General features: G+C 47.0%; 1 protein-coding gene across 1 annotated transcript; it reads right to left on the reverse strand.

The window, feature by feature from the left end:
- Nucleotides 1-824: 824 nt before the first annotated feature.
- On the reverse strand, nucleotides 825-16,378 carry LOC309554238 (C-reactive protein-like). Its single transcript, XM_082255875.1, has 3 exons — nucleotides 16,310-16,378; nucleotides 12,666-12,727; nucleotides 825-1,480 (listed from the first exon to the last, which is right to left on the reverse strand). The coding sequence occupies exons 2-3, from the start codon at nucleotides 12,721-12,723 to the stop codon at nucleotides 849-851; spliced, it is 690 nt and encodes a 229-aa protein (XP_082112001.1). The 5' UTR covers nucleotides 12,724-12,727; nucleotides 16,310-16,378; the 3' UTR covers nucleotides 825-848.
- Between the last annotated feature and the right edge of the window lie 5,199 nt (nucleotides 16,379-21,577).

A 21,577-nucleotide genomic window follows, 5' to 3' on the forward strand; every position in this document is an offset into this window, starting at 1 on the left:
TGACTGCTGCTTCTCCCTCCCCCAGGAGTCGGTTGGAGCTGTGGTGAGCACTGTGGTCCAGGAGAGGAGCGTCCTGGGAGAAGGAATAAGCAAGATCATGGTGATCATACCGCCCAGTAAGTGTCCCCAGAACAGGGAATCATGGTCCCTGGGTGTGACATGGAGTATCCCTGGTGTGAAAGAGAATTGCGGTCACCAGGTATGCCATGGGGAATCTGAGTCACCAGGTGTGACATGGGGGAGAGGGGTCGCAAGTGTAACAGGGGTTTGGGGTCACCAGGTATGCCATGAGGAATTGGGATCCCTGGGTGTGCCATGGGGGATTGAGGTCTCCGGGTGTGACATGGAGGAATATCAGGGACCCCTGATGTGACATAGAGGAACATTGGGATCACTGGGTATGACAGCATTACATGGAGGAACCATCAGATCAGGGTCACTGGATATGACATAGAGCAGTTTTTGACCCCTTCCTTTTTTTATTTATTTTTTTTTGGGGTCGCGCAAGTAGCTGATCTTGCCTAGGGCGTAAAACAGTCTATCACCGGCCCTGGCTAAACTACACCTGCCTACACTCACACTGGTGCCACTCTCTGCAGTATCCAGAACCCTCGACTGCTAAAAGAAGACCTAAGAGGAAGAGGACCCACAGCATCATACGACCTGCATAAAGATGTTATTTCCTGCGGGGCTCCATAGGAATTCTGCTTCACTCTTTTCGAGAAAAAGACTCTTCCTTAAGCAGTGATATGTAGAAAGACAAGCAAGGGACAGAGGCCACCCCCAAATGAAGCCACATGCTACAGTATAATATGAAGGGGACTCAAAGGGGGCGGGGGTGTTGGGATTTAATTACAAGGTTTATAGTGGTTGAGATATTTGCACTGAAATTTGGGCTGGACAAGAATGCCCCCTTTAATTTCATAGAGAAGAGAATTCCAGTTTATGATATTTCCCTGGAAATTGCTATGTAGGGCTTGCAGCATTTCATCTGGCGTCAGGACATAATCCCACATGTGGACATCACTTATTTCTCCAACAAATGGCCATAAAGAGAACGATTGTCCCTCAAAAGAGTTCTGTCTCTGGCCCAGAACAATGCTGGTTTCCGCTGCGATAGAAGACCCTTTTGTGGAGACTGTTCTGAGGTAGATCTTTCCATTGATCCAAAGGAGGACCACTCCATTGTCCGAGTCCCAGGTCACACAGGTGTGTCTCCAGACCAAAGACTCCGAGGCTGTAATAAAATTAGTGTAGTTACGGTTTATGTATATGGAGGAGGAGAGAGAATGATCGGCGATATAAAAAGCTTCTTCCATGTCAGGAGTAGCTAGAGAGAAGAGACTGTAGGTGCCTGGAAAATCGGTGTAAGAACGTAGACAGACGCTGACTTTCTCCAATGGCTTTGTAATATTTGGTGTTAAAGACACGTAGTCTGTGTTGGTTTCTTTGGGGAAGAGGAAGACTTTATCCTTCATGTCTAGAAAAAAAGAAACGCACAACAATTATTGCTACAGAGGTATGCTGTATATATATAATGTAAAGACATTTCTACCCCATAGTTATAAAAAATAAATGAATAGGATGGGTGGAGCAATAACACACACTCAGTCCAAATGCAATAGAAAGAACTTGTATTGCAGTCAGAGTATAACAGTTCACAACAAACCCACCGGGGAGGCAGTCCAACTGGGAACAATCATACACGAACAGAAGATTGTGGAGGAGCAGACTCCAGCTCCCGACATCGTCTGTCTTGAGAGGTGGAATGTGGTCTGGCCAGTCTGAGCCCAAGCAGGGAGGTTTCCAGGAAGAGTGGCAGATCCCTACACTTTCCCTACTCATCTGGAACCTTTTCCTACTGCTATTACTGCCCCTGACAGATAGGTGACCTGTCCTCACACTACCCACACGCTGAATGCACGCCAAACACAGGAGCCATGGTCCTAATTAGACTCTGACTACCAAAGATGGCAACCAGAGTCACATGCAGAGGCGTAACTAGAACCTTCAGGGCCCTGATGCAAGAAACCATGAAGGGCCCCCCAGACCCCTGGCCGGGGCCCTTACCTTCAAGCCCAGGGCTCTTCCCACTAATCCTGGGGCTCTTTACACTCGTTGCATGGCCTTTTATTACGGTCCCGCAGCAGGATTCTTTCACAAGTTCTGCAGTGGGCCCCCTTCCTGCAATCTTGTGGGCCCACTTCCTGCAATCTTGGGGCTTCCCCAGAGTGGTGCAATGCCAGGGTCCGGTCGCAAGTGTGACCTTTGCGATCCTGGAAGTTCACCCACTGGTTTGCTACCGGGCCCCCTGGAGCATGGGGCCCGGTAGCGATTGCAACCCCTGCAACCCCTGTAGTTACGCCCCTGGTCACATGGGCTGTCAGTATCCAACCAGATCACTGCCCCAGTGACCCAGGAAACTATAGAGGGACCATTTTCCTCTTGACTTCCTCTCCCTCTGCACTGCTGCTGCAGTTGAGCACCACCTGCAGTGGAGAAAGTGTACTGCATCTGTCTACGCTCCCCCTCTTTGACAGATGCTGTCCTCAGCATTAAAACTATTCCAGGTGGTGCTGCAGTTGAGTGCCACCTGCAGTGGAGAAAATAGACTGTGCCTGCCTACAAATGTAGCTCTGCTATTCCCCCTGCCACTCCCAGAGCACCAGCCTTGCAGTATACAAACTGCCCCCCAATACCTTCCTCCATTGTCCTCCTAAATCCCCACTCCATACCCCTCCATTTCCTTCCTAAATACACAACTCCCAGACCACCAGCCTCACAGTATACAAACTGTCTTCTATATCCCTCTTCTGTTCTCCTAAACCCCTACCGTCAGAGCTCTAGCCCCAAAGTATACAAAATGTCCTTCATAACCCCCTCTGCTCTCCTCCTAAACCCTAACTCACTCCTCAAATCTCTCAAACCTTATTGCATTCCATCATTTATCACATTCATTGAAATGAATAATAACTGTATTGCCAAAGCAAGGCCTAAATAAAAATGGCTGCAGGTGTCCATACCTGGTTAAAATTCTCATTTATTTCAGGTCTGATGGGGCCGAGCACCATTGTGCATGCCCTAGGTGGACATCATTTTGGGAAGGAAACATATCCTCGACAAAGCGGCAACACCTCTAGACATGCTCCTTCCTTTTTACAGCCACCTTCCTGTCTTCTAGGCCCAAACATAGACCCCTTTCTCAATCCTCTGGACTTGTTTCAACCCAAGAAGCAGGCCTGGGAGACTATGGCCAGATCATTCACATTGGCATCCTCTCCAGGCAAAGCCCAGGGTGAAGGATCTATCTGTAAAGGCTCCTTCCCCAGCGAACATCATTGCCAAAATACCTCCTAGTGATTGGCCAGAGTGAAATAAATATTCATAACCCAAAAGAACCTAGGTCCCTTTCGCACTGGCAGAGTACGCCAGCAGATCCACCTTTTCAACAAGGGATTTCTCTGCTGATCCCCACTGAGCAGGCGGATGACAAGTCCATGTCCACTCCGCTGATGCAGAGAAATAGATGTGGTCTATGGCACCATGAGTGAAAAGCCTCTATCCCAATATCGTAAACAAAGAGGGAGAAACATGAGTCAACGGGACTTTAAATGAGGCCAATCACTTCAAAAATTAATAATACACATGATTATAAATCTATTGCATAGTAGCAAAATTCATAGTAACAATTTTACAAACATGATGAAATACACATTAAAAAGTAATTTCATTGAGCTGATCCATAATGGGTAATTGTCATAAATAGTGTTGAGCGAACACGGACTGTATTATTCGTGTTCGTACCGAATAATTGGATTTTTTGTACCCGAACACGGACACGGACACTTTACTGTATGTTCGGGTAAAAATCCGTGTTCGGTCGTTTTATTTCCGGGTTTTGCATGCTTTGGCGCTCTTTTCATGGCGGGCTTTCAACAGCCAATCAACAATCGTTTAACTGGTGTGCCTTAAGCCATCCCAGCCATGCCTGCAAATGTCTCAGTAGCTGTGATTGGCCGTCTGAAGCATGTGACCAAGTCTTTATAAGTTCGAGGCAGCCGCAGCGGCGTCATTATGCTGCTTAGATTCAGGGACAGAGCACACATCAATGTGCTGGCTGCTGATTAGGGAAAGATAGGCAGGAAAAAACCATTTGTGTCCGGATAGAATTGAGGGACAGGTCGGAGTGTTTAGGCAGGGCGAGTTGTAGGCATTTTAGGGATAGAGTCTGCTGAATTATAGGGTCAGTGTCTTCTACAAACTACAATCGATATTGCTGTGTGGGGGGTGGGGTCTGCACTCAATCCTGATCTACGATCTCTTCTCAATCCTGTTAGGGACAGAGTCTGCTGAATTTTAGGGAAACTGTGTTCTACAAACTACAATCGATATTGCTGTGTGGTGTGGGATTGGAGATAGGCAGGTGTCAGTGATCCACATCCATTTTTCTGTGTGTGAGCTGCAGTGAACACAATCTTTTTGGGCTGCAGTGAACACAATCTTTTTGGGCTGCAGTGAACACAATCTTTTTGGGCTGCAGTGAACACAATCTTTTTGGGGTGCAGTGAACAAAATCTTTTTGGGGTGCAGTGAACACAATCTTTTTGGGGTGCAGTGAACAAAATCCTTTTTGGTGTGCAGTGAACACAATCTTTGTGGGGTGCAGTGAACAAAATCCTTTGTGGGGTGCAGTGAACAACATCCTTTTTGGGGTGCAGTGAACACAATCTTTTTGGGGTGCAGTGAACAAAATCCTTTGTGGGGTGCAGTGAACACAATCTTTTTGGGGTGCAGTGAACACAATCTTTTTGGGGTGGAGTGAACAACATCCTTTTTGGGGTGCAGTGAACAAAATCCTTTTTGGGGTGCAGTGAACAAAATCATTTTTGGGGTGCAGTGAACACAATCTTTTTGGGGTGCAGTGAACACAATCTTTGTGGGGTGCAGTGAACACAATCTTTTTGGGGTGGAGTGAACAACATCCTTTTTGGGGTGCAGTGAACAACATCCTTTTTGGGGTGCAGTGAACACAATCTTTTTGGGGTGCAGTGAACACAATCTTTGTGGGGTACAGTGAACAGAATCTTTGTGGGGTGCAGTGAACACAATCTTTGGGGGGTACAGTGAACACAATCTTTGTGAGGTGCAGTGAACACAATCTTTGTGGGGTGCAGTGAACACAATCATTGTGGGGTGCAGTGAACTCAATCTTTGTGGGGTACAGTGAACACAATCTCATACTTCTGAAGGTTTGAGGGTGCTGCCTGTTCCATACTCCCCCTACTCCTCATCTAGCCTTTTAGGGGTACAAACAATAGTAATTGGGGCCTAGTGTGGTTGTGTACGTGTGATATACATACACTTTTTTGGGATCATATTTTCTATTCCGCTATTTAATCAAAAACCTTTGGGGATCAGTTAAATTGGGGGATAGTCTGTGTTGGTACGTGTGAGAGAGATCCACCTTTCCAAGTTGTTGGGGTTCATCTCATACTTCTGAAGGTTTGAGGGTGCTGCCTGTTCCATACTCCCCCTACTCCTAGCCTTTTAGGGGTACAAACAATAGTAATTGGGGCCTAGTGTGGTTGTGTACGTGTGATATACATACACTTTTTTGGGATCATATTTTCTATTCCGCTATTTAATCAAAAACCTTTGGGGATCAGTTAAATTGGGGGATAGTCTGTGTTGGTACGTGTGAGAGAGATCCACCTTTCCAAGTTGTTGGGGTTCATCTCATACTTCTGAAGGTTTGAGGGTGCTGCCTGTTCCATACTCCCCCTACTCCTCATCTAGCCTTTTAGGGGTACAAACAATAGTAATTGGGGCCTAGTGTGGTTGTGTACGTGTGATATACATACACTTTTTTGGGATCATATTTTCTATTCCGCTATTTAATCAAAAACCTTTGGGGATCAGTTAAATTGGGGGATAGTCTGTGTTGGTACGTGTGAGAGAGATCCACCTTTCCAAGTTGTTGGGGTTCATCTCATACTTCTGAAGGTTTGAGGGTGCTGCCTGTTCCATACTCCCCCTACTCCTCATCTAGCCTTTTAGGGGTACAAACAATAGTAATTGGGGCCTAGTGTGGTTGTGTACGTGCGAGATACATACACTTTTTTTGATCATATTTCCTATTCCGCTATTCAATAAAAACCTTTGAGGATCAATTGAATTGCGGGATAGTCTGTGTCGGTACGTGTGAGAGAGATCCACCTTTCCAAGTTGTTGGGGTTCATCTCATACTTCTGAAGGTTTGAGGGTGCTGCCTGTTCCATACTCCCCCTACTCCTCATCTAGCCTTTTAGGGGTACAAACAATAGTAATTGGGGCCTAGTGTGGTTGTGTACGTGTGATATACATACACTTTTTTTGGATCATATTTTCTATTCCGCTATTTAATCAAAAACCTTTGGGGATCAGTTAAATTGGGGGATAGTCTGTGTTGGTACGTGTGAGAGAGATCCACCTTTCCAAGTTGTTGGGGTTCATCTCATACTTCTGAAGGTTTGAGGGTGCTGCCTGTTCCATACTCCCCCTACTCCTCATCTAGCCTTTTAGGGGTACAAACAATAGTAATTGGGGCCTAGTGTGGTTGTGTACGTGCGAGATACATACACTTTTTTTGATCATATTTCCTATTCCGCTATTCAATAAAAACCTTTGAGGATCAATTGAATTGCGGGATAGTCTGTGTCGGTACGTGTGAGAGAGATCCACCTTTCCAAGTTGTTGGGGTTCATCTCATACTTCTGAAGGTTTGAGGGTGCTGCCTGTTCCATACTCCCCCTACTCCTCATCTAGCCTTTTAGGGGTACAAACAATAGTAATTGGGGCCTAGTGTGGTTGTGTACGTGTGATATACATACACTTTTTTTGGATCATATTTTCTATTCCGCTATTCAATAAAAACCTTTCTAGGGCAAGATCTTAAATTACAGAAATATGAGGAGACCGTCAAATAAGGGCCGTGGCCTGGGTCGTGGTGCTGCTGGTAGAGCTCCTATTGCAAGGAGAGGACATGGTCGATCTGTGCCAGCTACACGCACAAGTGAAACACCTTCCTCAAGTGTGAGTAGGCGACAGAACCTGCATCAGTATTTGGTAGGGCATCAAACGCCCCTAGAAGTGATGAGGCCAGAACAAGTTGAGGCGATAGTAGATTGGTTTGCTGCTGACAGTGCCTCCAGTTCCTTCACATTGTCTCCCACCCAGTCTACTGCAGAAAGGTCAGAGTTGGCACCTGCAGCCAATGTCCAACCGTCTTTCACCTCACCCCCTTGCAAATCAGGCCAGCAGTCTGAGCCCCAAGCCATACAGCAGTCTCTTATTCTTTTTGAGGACTCTGTCAGCAGGGTTTCCCAGGGCCATCCACCTAGCCCTGCCCCAGAAGTGGAAGAGATTGAGTGCAGCGATGCCCAACCACTTATTTCTCAAGATGAGTACATGCAAGGATCATCGCAGCACGTCTCCGATGATGACGAAACGCAGGTGCCAACTGCTGCGGCGTTCAGCATTGTGGAGACCGACAAGGAGGGCAGGGGTGAAGACTGGGTGGAAGATGATGTGGAGGACGATGAGGTCCTCGACCCCACATGGAATGAACGTCATGCAGGTGACCTGAGTAGTTTGGAGGAAGAGGCGGTGGTCGCACAGAGCCACCAGCACAGCAGAAGAGGGAGCAGGGTGCAGAAGCGGAGCGGCCGTGCCCTAGACACTACGCCCGCTACTGCCCAACGCAGCAAGGGAACGAGCGCACCAAAGTCAGCTCAAAGGAGTTCTCTAGCGTGGAAGTTCTTTAGAAAATGTGCTGATGACAGGACACGAGTGGTTTGCACCCTGTGCAATCAGAGCTTGAAGCGAGGCATGAACCTTCTCAACCTGAGCACAACCTGCATGATCAGGCATCTAAGTGCAAAGCACGAGCTGCAGTGGAGTACACACCTTCAAAACCAAGAAACGTCTCTGGCTCATCCTGCTTCCTCTTCTGCTGCAGTCTCGGCCGCTCCAGCCACATCTGTAGTGATACCGGCACCTGCCACCCCGCAAACAGACGATCTGTCAGCAACACCACCACCTGGGTCACCAACAACCATCTCCACAATGTCCCGTGGAAGCGTTCAGCTTTCCATCTCCCAAACACTTGAGAGGAAGAGGAAGTACCCCCCTACCCACCCGCGATCCCTGGCCCTGAATGCCAGCATTTCAAAATTATTGGCCTTTGAAATGCTGTCATTCCGTCTGGTGGAGACGCACAGTTTTAAAAACCTTATGTCGGTGGCTGTCCCACAGTACGTCGTGCCCAGCCGCCACTACTTTTCCAGGCAAGCCATCCCTTCCCTGCACAACCAAGTGGGGGAAAATATCAGGTGTGCACTGCGCAACGCCATCTGTGCCAAGGTCCACCTAACTACGGATACGTGGACCAGTAAGCACGGTCAGGGGCGTTATATCTCCCTACTGGGTAAATGCAGTGGCGGATGGGCCTGAGGCGGATAGCAATTTGGCGCATGTCCTTCCACCACCGAGGATTGCAGGGCGCTTCAGTTTGCCTCCTGTTCGTAACTCCTCCTACTCCGCTTCCTCATCCTCTACCGCCTCCTCATCCGGACAGCGTAACACCTTCACCACCAACTTCAGCACGGCCAGGGGTAAACGACAGCAGGCAGTTTTACAACTTGCCTGTTTGGGGGACAAACCACACACCGCGCAGGAGTTGTGGAGGAGCATGGAACAGCAGACAAATGAGTGGTTGCTGCCAGCGAGCCTCAAGCCCGGCCTGGTGGTGTGTGATAACGGGCGAAATCTCATAGCAGCTCTGGGCCTAGCCGGTTTGACGCACATCCCTTGCCTGGCGCATGTGCTGAATTTGGTGGTGCAGAGGTTCCTTAAAAACTACCCCGATATGTCAGAGCTGCTGCAGAAAGTGCGGGCCGTTTGTGCGCACTTTCGGCGTTCTCACCCTGCTGCTGCTCGCCTGGCAGCGCTGCAGCGTAACTTCGGCCTTCCCGCTCACCGCCTCATATGTGACGTGCCCACAAGGTGGAACTCCACCTTGCACATGCTGGAAAGACTGTGCGAGCAGCAGCAGGCCATAGTGGAGTTTCAGCTGCAGCACGCACGCGTGAGTCGCTCTGCGGAACAGCACCACTTCACCACCAATAACTGGGCCTCCATGCGAGACCTGTGTGCCTTGTTGCGCTGTTTTGAGTACTCCACCAACATGGCCAGTGGCAATGACGCCGTTCTCAGCTTAACTATCCCACTTCTATGCCTCCTTGAAAAAACAATTCGGGCGATGATGGAAGAGGATGTGGCACAGGATGAGGAGGAGGAGGAGGATGAAGAGGTAACATTTCCAAGGCTTTCAGGGCAGTCATTCGCAAGGGGCTCCGAGGGTGGGTTCCTGCACACGCAAACGCCAGGGACGCAATTGTCCAGCAGGGGCACAGTTCTGGAGGATGAGGAGGATGAGGAGGAGGAGGAGCTGGAGGAGGAGATGGAACCATGTTCACAGCAGGGTGGCACCCAGGCCAGCTCATGGCCATCACTGGTGCGTGGCTGGGGGGATACAGAGGACACGGACGATACACCTCCCACAGAGGACAGCCTTTCGTCGCCTCTGGGCAGCCTGGCACACATGAGCGATTACATGCTGCAGTGTCTCCACAACGACCGCCGAGTTGCCCACATTCTAACTTGTGCTGATTACTGGGTGGCCACGCTGCTGGATCCCCGTTACAAGGACAACGTACCGTCCTTAATTCACTCACTGGAGCGCGATCGCAAGATGCGCGAGTACAAGCGCACGCTGGTAGACGCCATGCTGCTGGCATTCCCATCTGACAGCGGGGCCACAGTGGAAGCACAAGGCAGAGGAGGAGGAGGAGGAGGTCGCCAACGCAACCAGGGCACCGCCAGCACCTCAGAAGGCAGGGTTAGCATGGCCGAAATGTGGAAAAGCTTTGTCAGCACGCCACAACAAACAGCAGCACCAGCAGCTCAGATGGAACGTCTTAGCAGGAGGCAGCATTTTACCAACATGGTGGAGCAGTATGTGTGCACACGCCTACATGTAGTGAATGACGGGTCTGCCCCCTTCAACTTCTGGGTCTCCAAATTGGGCACATGGCCTGAGCTTGCCCTTTACGCCTTGGAGGTGCTGGCGTGCCCTGCAGCCAGTGTATTATCTGAACGGGTATTTAGCACGGCTGGGGGCGTTATAACAGACAAGCGCAGCCGCCTGTCCAGAGACAATGTGGACAAGCTCACGTTCATTAAAATGAACCAGGCATGGATCCCACGGGACTTTTCCGTACCTTATGCAGAATAGCAATGGATACCGACCTTACCCACCCATTGTTCCATTTTTGCTCTTTCTCACTCTTTTGGGGTGTACCCTCATTTAAAATTTTTGAAAAGAAGCAGTGTTGGCTACCTCGTCCTCCTCCTCAGGGCCAGATTAATGTAGGGGCTATTGGAGCTGCAGCTCCAGGCCCCTACCTTTTATATAGGCCCCGGGTTGGCCATATTCACTGTTACCGCTCTTCTGTCACTTGTAAACACAGAAGTCTGGCTTCTATGCTCGCTTCCCCAGGCAGCACCCTCAGAACCTCCCCACACAGCGTGAAGGCCGGACAAGGAGGGACAGTTGGCGATGCATGGATGTGTTTATGGGCTTCAGAGACAGCATCCCATGTTGAATTAGGCATGCATGGCTGCACCCTTCCTCCTCTGGGTGCATGGCAAGGCACGGCCCTTAAGGCCCTTCAAAATCCTCAGCACCAAGCCCATGATGCTGTTAATCCGGCCCTGGTCCTCCTCCACCGCCGCTTCCACCTACACCGCCCATAGGTGTGCGCAGCCTATTGCATTAAGGTGTGCACCCCAAAGTTGAAATACACATGCATGTGTTTGCCAGCAGGGAGAGTAATGTATCGGGGCCATGTACCTGTAGGCAAGGAGAAATAGAGCAGAGCAGGTCCCAGGGAGATCTTTCCCATCTCCTCACTGGCAATGCTATGTGCCCTAGGTGATTAGGGTGTGCCCAGGCACACCCAGCACACCCTGTGCGCACGCCTATGTCACCGCCACATCCACCACCACCTCAACCTCCCTCCTACTCCATATGGGCCTCGTCCTTCAGAGATGAAGAAGAACATTGTTTTATTTTTCTGTTTTTTTTTGTTGTTTTAAGTTATTTCCCTATCCACATTTGTTTGCAGAGCACTTGCCATGCTCTTAATTACGTTTTGCTGCCATTTGCAGCACTCTAGCCCTTTCCTTTGGTGTTTTAGAGCCATTTTAGTGCCTTAAAGTTCGGGTCCCCATTGACTTCAATGGGGTTCGGTGTCCGGGAAAAGTTCGGTAAAAGTCCGGGACACGGACCCGGACTTTTTTTTAAAGTTCGGCCGAACCCGTCGAACACGGACATCTAGGTGTTCGCTCAACCCTAGTCATAAACACTATAATTTTATAAAATATATATACGTGTTAGTATACATAATATTTTTGGAGCTACATGATTATGATGTTAAAATACATGATTATAAGTTGCATAATGATTCAAACATTTATGGGCATCCTGTAATCCTACGTGTTTTCGTGGATTTATGTCCACTTCTTCAGAAGTAGATGCACAAATAAATAGGTCAGCTCAAAAAAAGGAGGAGGGAGGGGAGGGAAACAAGAGGGAGTCTTGCAGCACCATGAGTGGGGGGTGCTAGGGAATGTCTACTCTAGGGGCTGTGGCAGTATGACCCAACGGGCCCCGAGGATAAGTGGAGGGTAGACCAGGTATCTATAATAGCGTGAATCCAAAATTTGAGTACATGGGTGATGATGGCACATTGGCCAGTGGTAGTATGTCAGGGCCCATAATGTGAAACCACTCCACCGTGTCCACCAGCAGGAAAAATCAAGGGAGTAAAAACAAGACATAACATTTTTACTCCCTCTCCTGCGGGTGGACATAGTGGAGTGGTTTCACATTATGGGCCCTGACATGCTACCACTGGCCAATGTGCCATCACCTATGTACTCAAATTATAGATTCAACCTATTATGGATACCTAGTCCACTCTCTTCTTATCCTTGGGGCCCGTTGGGTCACCCCAGCACAGCTCCCAGGGTAGTAATTTCCTGGCACCCCCTATTAATGGTGCTGCAAGACTCCCTCTTGTTTCCCCTCACATTTGACTGTCATCTGATTCGATCTGTCAGACGAATGGGGAACAGATCCCCATCCGTCTGTTTTTAGTGGACAAGATCGGATCGGTTGTCGGTGGGTGTCAGTGGACACGTGTCCATTTATATCTGCCGCTCCATAGAAAGCAATTGGTGGTCCGACCGAGTCCTGCTGAAAAACTGACAGGCAGACCTAATCGCTCCTTTTTGCTCTATCTACTGGAGAACGGTGCCAAGCGACAGGCAGAAGTAGACAATGCCCTCGGCTCAAGGGAAAAACAACAAATGCTGAAAATGATCCGAGCTTAGGCTCATTACAGCCTAGCTGCTCACTAAAATTGTAGTAAGGACCCTCCAACTAGTGGCAACATCCCCCGATTTCCTTATCTATATAGAGATACTGTAGAGAAGTAAAATACAGGAAGACAGAAAATTGTAACTCACTGATTGGATAGGTGTGTTCAGGCTCCAGCACTTACCTTCCTGTGCTAGAGACGCTGGGATCACCAGCAGGAACATCATCCAACACAGCTCCATCTCCCTGAATAACATAGAGCAACAATTAGCTGGAATCATTTCTCTACTAAACCAATCTTCACACTACACACAGGATGCAAAAAAAAAACGTCATGTACAATACATTGGCCCAGGGAAAGGATCAGCGAAGCTGAGAGTCTTTATTTCCAAGAAATGTCTCCATTTCGGCAAATTGCATTGAAACCAATTGGAAAGGTGAAATGAAGACTGTTTATTTTTAAGGGTAAAATTGTCTTTAAATGTCTCCTGAGGGTTACATATACCTCTTTCATCTTTCCTGAACCTGATCTTGGGCCAAAATTACCCTAAATATACTCTCCAGAAAAACAATCACACCCTTTAAATTAAAAATATATATATATATTTATATAGGGCTACTGCTTTGCCCATTATTAGGGCGTTTCTACCTTCCCTGCATTGAAGTTCTAGCTCTCCACTTTTCTTGTGCCCATTATAAAGAGTTCTCATCATTCCAACTTTCAGTACCAGGCTCTGCAAACCTTCTATGCCCATTGTTAGAATTCCCACCATCCTGCACTGAGTTTCCCTGTCTGTACACCTGCTGTGCTCAATATAACGGGTTTCCACCATTCTTGCACCGAATTCCCTATGCTATACACCTGCTGTGCTCGATATAATGGGTTCCCACCATTCCTGCACTGAGTTCCCTAGTCTATACACCGACTGTGCTCGATAAAATGGGTTCCCACCATTCCTGCACTGAGTTCCCTAGTCTATACACCTGCTGTGCTTGATATGATGGGTTTCCACCATTCCTGCACTGAGTTCCCTAGTCTATACACCTGCTGTGCTTGATGTGATGGGTTTCCACCATTCCTGCACTGAGTTCCCTAGTCTATACACCTGCTGTGCTTGATATGATGGGTTTCCACCATCCCTGCACTGAGTTCCCTAGTCTATACACCTGCTGTGCTCGATATAATGGGTTTCCACCATTCCTGCACTGAGTTCCCCTGTCTGTACACCTGCTGTGCTTGATATGACAAGTTCCCACAATTCCTGTAATGAGTTCCCCAGTCTGTACACCTGCTGTGCTCGTTATGACAGGTTCCCACCAATCCTGCACTGAGTTCCCCAGTCTGTACACCTGCCATGCTCGATATGATTGGTTCCCACCATCCCTGTTCCAAGTTCCTGGGTGTTTACACCTGCCATGCTCGATATGATTGGTTCCCACCATCCCTGTTCCAAGTTCCTGGGTGTTTACACCTGCCATGCTCGATATGATTGGTTCCCACCATCCCTGTTCCAAGTTCCTGGGTGTGTACACCTGCCATGCTCGATATGATTGGTTCCCACCATGCCTGTTCCAAGTTCCTGGGTGTGTACACCTGCCATGCTCGATATGATTGGTTCCCACCATCCCTGTTCCAAGTTCCTGGGTGTGTACACCTGCTGTGTCCATTATGAGGTCCTTTGACCTTTGTTGAGTTCCTGGCTCTGCACACCCGCTTTACCCATTAAAAGGAGTTATCACCATCCCTGCAGGATTTTTATTCATGATATATTATGGAAATTATAACAGGAAGAACTGGACCACACAAAGGTGGATGGGAACACCCAACACTCCCAGGAGGAATAGCGATGGTTCATAAATAAAGGAAGGGGGGGTCTTGCTGCTGGAGCATCCAGGACATGTAAAAAGAAGGAATGAATAGGCTCACTAGGCTCCACCTATGGCTAAAATGCCACTTATCAGTGAACTGAACTCTAATCATAGCAGATTGCAACTATTAAACCAATATAATAATTGGAAAGATAACAAGACACAGCAGAAGCTAAAAATTATAAAATGTGGGAAAGCAGTGAGGATAATGGCAAAAATTCACATAAAAAGTAATATATGAATAGATACAGGGCCCCCCCCCCCAAACCCATGAATACACATGGATACAATATCAATACAATCTTAAAAGGGAACTTCCAAACCAATAAATACATATCACTGATATAATGTCAGTACAACTACTAGGGCACCCCCACGCCAATGAATACATATCAATAGATACAATGTCAGTATATTATTAATGCGGCACCCCCAAACCAATTGGTGCATATCTTTGGATACAATGTCATTACAATATTAATGGAGCACCTCCAAACCAATGGATGCATATCCAAGAATCCAATGTCATTACAACATTAATGGGGCAAATTCAAACCAATGGATGTATATCCATGGATAGGATGTCATTAAAACCCTAATGCGATACCTCAAAAACAATAATTACATATCCATGGATACAATGTCAATTCAACCCTATTGGGGCACTCCCAAACCAATGAATACATATCCATGAATACAATGTCAATACAACATTAATGGACACCTCCAAACCAATGAATACATATTCATAAATAAAATGGCATTGCAACCTTAATGGGGCACCGCCCAAACCAATGAACATGTATCCATGGATACAATAACAGTACAACAATAATAGGACACCCCCAAACCAATGAACATGTATCCATGGATACAATAACAGTACAACAATAATGGGACACCTCCAAACCAATGAATACATATCCATGAATACAATGACATTAAAACCTTAATGGGGCACCTCCAAACCAATGAATACATATCCATGGATACAATGCCAATACAACCTTAATGGGGCACCCCCAAACCAATGAATATGTATCCATGAATACAATGTCATCACAACCTAATGGGGCACCCCCAAACCAATTAATACATTAGGGCACCTCCAAGCTACTGAGTACATATCCATGGAAAAAAAAGTCATCACAATATTATTGGGGCACCCCCAAACCAATGAATACATATACATGAATACAATGTCAGTACAAAATGAATGGGATACCTCCAAACCAATGAATAGATATCCATAGAAACAATGTCATTACAACATTTAATGGGGCATCCCCAAACCAATAAATACATACCTATGGATACCTATGGATACAACCTTAAACAAGACATTACAGAAGCTAAAGCGAGTCATTAAAAATGTGGGGAAGCAGTAAGAATAGGGGCAACAATGTACATAAAAATTAGTATATGAATAGATACAGGGCACCCCCAAAACAGTGAATACATATCGACAGATACAATGTCAATACAACTAATAGGGCACCTCCACACCAATGAATACATATCCATGGATACAATGTCAACACAACATTAATGGAGCACCCCCAAACCAATGAATACACATTAGTGAATGTAATGTCATTACAACCTTAATAGGGCACCCCAAACCAATGAATACATATCTATGGATATAAGGACAACACAAAAATAACGGGGCTCCCCCACTCCAATGAATACACATTTGTGGATACAATATCATTACAACCCTAATGGGGCACCCCCACACCAATGAATACATATCTATAAATACAATGTAATTACAACCTTAGTGGTGCACCCCCCAAACTAATGAATACATATCCATGGATTCAATGTCAATCTATTTTAATAATATACTGTACATAAAGAAAATACGTGTAAAGTAAATTCTTACCCAGAGATCTCCACCTGGAACTCACATGGATACAATGTCAAAAAGTCAATAAGTGTAAAGTAAATTCTTACCCAGAGATCTTCACCTGGAACTCAGAGCAGCCAGAAGTGAAGGAGTGCAAGGAGAAGATCCAAAACACATCTACTTCTAAAGGGTTACAATGGAAGGCTCCTCCTGGGAAGGAACGCCCTATCTATGGAATAACAGCCCTGGCCCTAACTCTCAGAGGGAGGAGGCTAGGAGGGTCACTGTGCACATTTCCTGATGAAATGATTAATTAATTCCTTCTAATCAATAACAGGATATATGAACAATAACCTTCCCAACCCTAGATGGGTCTATGGAGCGGGGTCAGGGAGTCAGAAGTAGAGCATTGATAGAGAGAGGTGTTGGGGAGAGGAGTGCAATGTGGGGCAGGCAGAAGATGGTTTATGAGGAGGGGTGCAATATGGGACAGGCAGCAGAGGTTGTATAGAAGGGTGTTGTTGAGAAATGTGCAATGTGTGACGGTAGAAGAGGAAGGTGTTTAGGAGAGGTGTGCATTGTGTGGCCTAGTGGCTGAGGGTTTAAGAAGAGGTTTTGGAGTGTGGCGTGCAATGTGTGGGTAGGCAGTACAGGGTTTTTGGAGAGGTGTTGGGGAGGGAAATGCAATGTGAGGCAGGGCATAGGATATATAGAGAGGTATGCAAGGTGTGGGCAGGTAGCAGAAGGACTATAGAAAGTTTTTGGGAAGAAGTGTAATGTGGGGTAGGTAGCAGAAGGTTTATGGAGAGGGATGCAATGTGCGGCAGGTAGCAAAGGTCCTATAGAGAGTTGTTGGGAAGAGGAGTGCAATGTGTGGGTTGGTAGAAGAGGGAATGTGTTAGGGAGAGGTGTGCAATGTGTACACCAGTGGCAGAGGGTTTAAGAAGAGGTGTTGGAGAGGGGTGTGCAACGTGAGGCATGGCAGAGGATCTATAGAGAAATGTTGGAGAGAGGTATGTAATGTATAAGCAGGTATTAGAGGGACTATGGAAAGCACAGGTTCTACAGAGAGTTGTTGGAGAAAGGAGTGCAGTATGTGGGCGGAGTTTAGGAAGAGATTTTGGAGAAAGAAGTGCAGTATGTGGGCAGAGTTTAGGAAGAGATGTTGGAGAGAGGTGTGCAATGGAAAGATGTTTGGGAAGGTGTGCAATGTGGAGCAGACATCAGAGGTTCTATATGGGTGTGTAGGAAGTTCTCAATGTGTGGGAAAACAGTAGAGGATTTATAAAGAGGTGTCAGTGAGAGTTTTCTGTAGTGTGGTGGTAAAATGACCAATGTTGAGAATTTGACCGCTGCTCTGCATTTCCTTTATCTTCATCCTCATCCATAAATCATGTATGTTCACCTGTCCTCCTCTCCTCTACCTTTCTCTTCTCCTCCACTTTTCTCTTCTCCTCTACCTTCCTCCCATCCTCTACCTTCTTCTTCTCTACCTTTCTCCCATCCTCTACCTTCTTCTTCTCCTCTACCTTCCTCCTATCCTCTACCTTCCTCCTACCCACTGCCTTCCTTCTCTCCTCTACCTTTCTCCTCTCTTCTACCTTTCTCTTATCCACTACCTTCTTCTTCCCCTCTACCTCCCTCCTATCCTCAACATACTTCTTCTCATCTACCTTCCTCTTCTCCTCTACCTTCCCCCTATCCTCTATCTTCTTTTTCCCCTCTACCTTCCTCCTATCCTCTACCTTCCTCCTACCCACTGCCTTCCTTCTCTCCTCCACCTTTCTCCTCTCTTCTACCTTTCTCCTATCCTCTACTTTTCTCTTCTCCTCTACCTTCCTCCTATCCTCTACATACTTCTTCTCATCTACCTTCCTCTTCTCCTCTACCTTCCTCTTCTCCTCTACCTTCTTCTTCTCCTCTACCTTCCTCTTCTCCTCTACCTTCCTCTTCTCCTCTACCTTCTTCTTCTCCTCTACCTTCCTCTTCTCCTCTACCTTCCTCTTCTCCTCTACCTTCTTCTTCTCCTCTACCTTCCTCTTCTCCTCTACCTTCCTCTTCTCCTCTACCTTCTTCTTCTCCTCTACCTTCCTCTTCTCCTCTACCTTCCTCCTAATCTTTACCTATCCTCTACCTTCCTCTTCTCCTCTACCTTCTTCTTCTCCTCTACCTTCTTCTTCTCCTCTACCTTCCCCCTATCCTCTACCTTCCTCTTCTCCTCTACCTTCTTCTTCTCCTCTACCTTCCTCTTCTCCTCTACCTTCCTCCTATCCACTCCCTTTTTATTCTCTTATATCTTCCTCTTCTCCTCTACCTTCCTCCTATCCTCTACCTTCCTCCTATCCCCTACCTTCTTTTTCTCCTCTACCTTTCTCTTCTTCTCTACCTTCCTCCTATTCTCTACCTCCACCCTTCCACCCCTCCCGCCTTCCTCCTCTCCTCTACTTTTCTTCTTGCCTCTACCTTTCTCCACTCCTCTACCTTCCTCCTCCCTGCTGCCTTCCTCCTCTCCTTTACCTTTCTCCTCTCTTCTACCTTCCTTCTCTCCTCTACCTTCCTCTTCTCCTCTACCTTCCTCCTAGCCACTTATTTTTTCTTCTCCTCTACCCCCCCCCCATCTTCCTCCTCTCCCCTACATTTCTCCTCTCTTCTACCTTCCTCTTCTCCTCTACTTTTCTCTTCTCCTCTACTTTCCTCCTATCCTCTACCTTCCTCCTCCCCACTGCCTTCCTCCTATCCTCTACCTTTCTCCTCTCTGATACCTTCCTCCTCTCCTCTTCCTTTCTCCTCTCTGCGACCTTCCTCCTCTCGTCTACTTTTCTCTTCCCCTCTACTTTTCTCTTATCCTCTACCTTCCTCTTCTCCTCTACATTTCTTTTCTCCTCTACTTTCCGCCTCTCCTCTATCCTCCTCTTCAACTCTATCTTCCTCTTCTCTTATACCTCTCTCTTCTAATCTACCAGTCGATGATGCCACAAGGACCTGGTATGAATTAGGGGGACCCCATGCTGTTCTTTTAAAAATGTATTTCAGCTCTTCTTTTCTTTTCAACCTGCTGTCAGCAGATCACGCCAACAGCACCAGATCCAAGTCTATGACGCAACGCGGACGGGGGAGGAGCCTGCACGTCATCACGTCGATTCCCGGAGACCACAGGCAGCGTTTGATGCTATGATTAGTCCGCATTGCTGAAGTGCTTTGAAATGTAAGTGCGATTTCACCATTTATGATTTAATAAATAGCCTTAAAATCAGAGAGCACTAGATCTTTCTTTTATTTCTCCACACCGATGCCATATAAACCTGGAGGGAGTATCAGGAGGCGGTGATGGGAAGGCAAACCAGACTGCAGTGATTATCCCAGAGTGTGTATTGACTCTCAAGAGTCTGTTCCTAAGGTGAGCTGCTAATCTGTCACTAGGAGCACCTGGAGTGAAGCATGCAGCACTTTTGATCACGTTTGTGGATGAAGATTTTTTGATTTTCTTTCAGTCACTATTTTCACTGAGGATTGGGACTATTAATATTATTGATTTTATAATCACGGCTCAGAAATTGATTTATCACTTTAGTATCACAGTTGATGGACTGATTTAGAGTTATTGTGATAACATTTCGTACACAAAACATATTTATTTATTTATTTATCTCCAATGAAAGAATTGGCGCAGCAATATTATTTTCTTTAAGTTTTCACAGGTGTTTTTGTGTTTGACACTGATTGTTTGCAGCCTTGTGCACAAGAATTTTGAGTGATTCTTTTGTTTTCTGTTTCATGTGGGCTTGCGCTGATTACTTTTGATTCACATAATTTCAGTGATTGGCAACAGGCTGCCTTATTTAAGAACCACACCAGCACTGTGTCTTTGCTGTCTGATCTGCAGCTTCCTGTGACCCCTGCTCCTGTTTACCTGCTTCTGTGATTGATCTCCTGTAAAACCCGGCTTGACTTTTGGACTTCCCTTGCTTTCTGCCTGAATCTGACCTCGGCTCGCCTCTGACCTTGAACCTGCCCGCTGCATTGGATTTCACGCCGCCCGCCAGTTGTTGACCTGGCCTGTGAACTGATCCGTTTGCCTGTGGGCTCCGCTCCAGCATCTCCCCTCTGAGCTCTACCAGCCTCCTTACCTCCGCTTGAACCCACACCCCTCTGAACTATGTACCGTCTGCCAGATCCAACTTCTGGGTGTGCATGAGTGTGGACTTGGGTGTTCCAGCATTCAGCCTGCCTGCTATTCGGATCCTCCTACCAGCTGGTTGTCTCCTCTAAAGTATCTGGGACCTTGGAGCTACCCATCCAACAGCTGACCCGCCAGGCCCTCAAACCATTCTGCTCTCCCGTGCCACCTGTCTGCTCTACCAGGGGCCGCGAGTCAGATACGTAAGGGAGGCCTTCCTCTGCACTATCGGGCTCATCAGTCAGGTACGTGAGAAGTTGACAGCTGCACTGTTATAATATATTCTTTTACAATGGTTTGTCAATTGTAGTGTGAGCAGCTCTACCTTTTATACTGATTTAGCACGGTATTTTCACTATATACACGTTGGGACGTCATAAATGGCGGGGTTTTCTAAAGTTTTGGGTCAGTAATCAAAGACAAAAGGGAGTCACTTGTATCTTGACTATCTAACCAGGCCCCCCAAATTTTATAAACCTTTTTTGGACACCCTCTATTATTATACAGGATTTATATAGCGCCAACAGTTTGCGCAGCGCTTAACAAAATGAAGGCAGACATTACAGTTACAACCCAATTTGGAACAAGAGGAATCAGCGGGCCCTGCTTTTTAGAGCTTGCAATCTAAAAGGGAGGGTCAATTGATACAAAAGGTAACAGCTGTGGGGGATGAGCTGATGGAGAAAGTAAAACAGTGTATTACTTAGTAGATGAATAGGCTTCTTTAAAGAGAAGGGTTTTTAGGGATCGTCTAAAGATGGATAGATTAGGGGACAGTCGGACAGATTGGGGTAGAGAGTTCCAAAGAATGGGAGAAGCTCTGGAGAAATTCTGGAGGTGAGCATGGGAAGAGGTGACAAGGCAGCTAGAGAGCAGAAGGTCTTGGTAGGACCAAAGAGAGCGGCTTCCTCGGTCCTGGGACTTTCCCTGAAAACCGGGGATGTCGGGTCCCCCTACCCTACAGGGTTAACTGCTCGGGGCATGTTAGTGGGAGCAGAGCCTAAGATAGAAGGGAAACTGTGAGAGTCTAAGAAATGTTACTTTATAGAGCTGGGAGGCCGTTTCTTCCGTGAAGAGTGTTTTTGGCACGGGGAGAGATGATTCATTCACCACCGACTTGTTGTGTTTCTCATGCTAAGGGAGAGCACATGGTGCTGAGGAACTGCTGCCATCTTTGGAGCCTCCCTGGGGAGAATTT

Source organism: Pelophylax lessonae (genome assembly GCF_965119305.1).
Source record: "Pelophylax lessonae genome assembly, chromosome: 4".
Taxonomy (NCBI): domain Eukaryota; kingdom Metazoa; phylum Chordata; class Amphibia; order Anura; family Ranidae; genus Pelophylax; species Pelophylax lessonae.

Excerpts from the sequence above, each read along its gene's own strand:
- LOC309554238 (XM_082255875.1), bottom strand. The coding sequence starts at position 12,723 with ATGGAGCTGTGTTGGATGATGTTCCTGCTGGTGATCCCAGCGTCTCTA. Across the intron at positions 1,481-12,665 it reads AGCGTCTCTAGCACAGGAAG|ACATGAAGGATAAAGTCTTC; the intron begins GTAAGTGCTGGA and ends CTTTTTTTCTAG.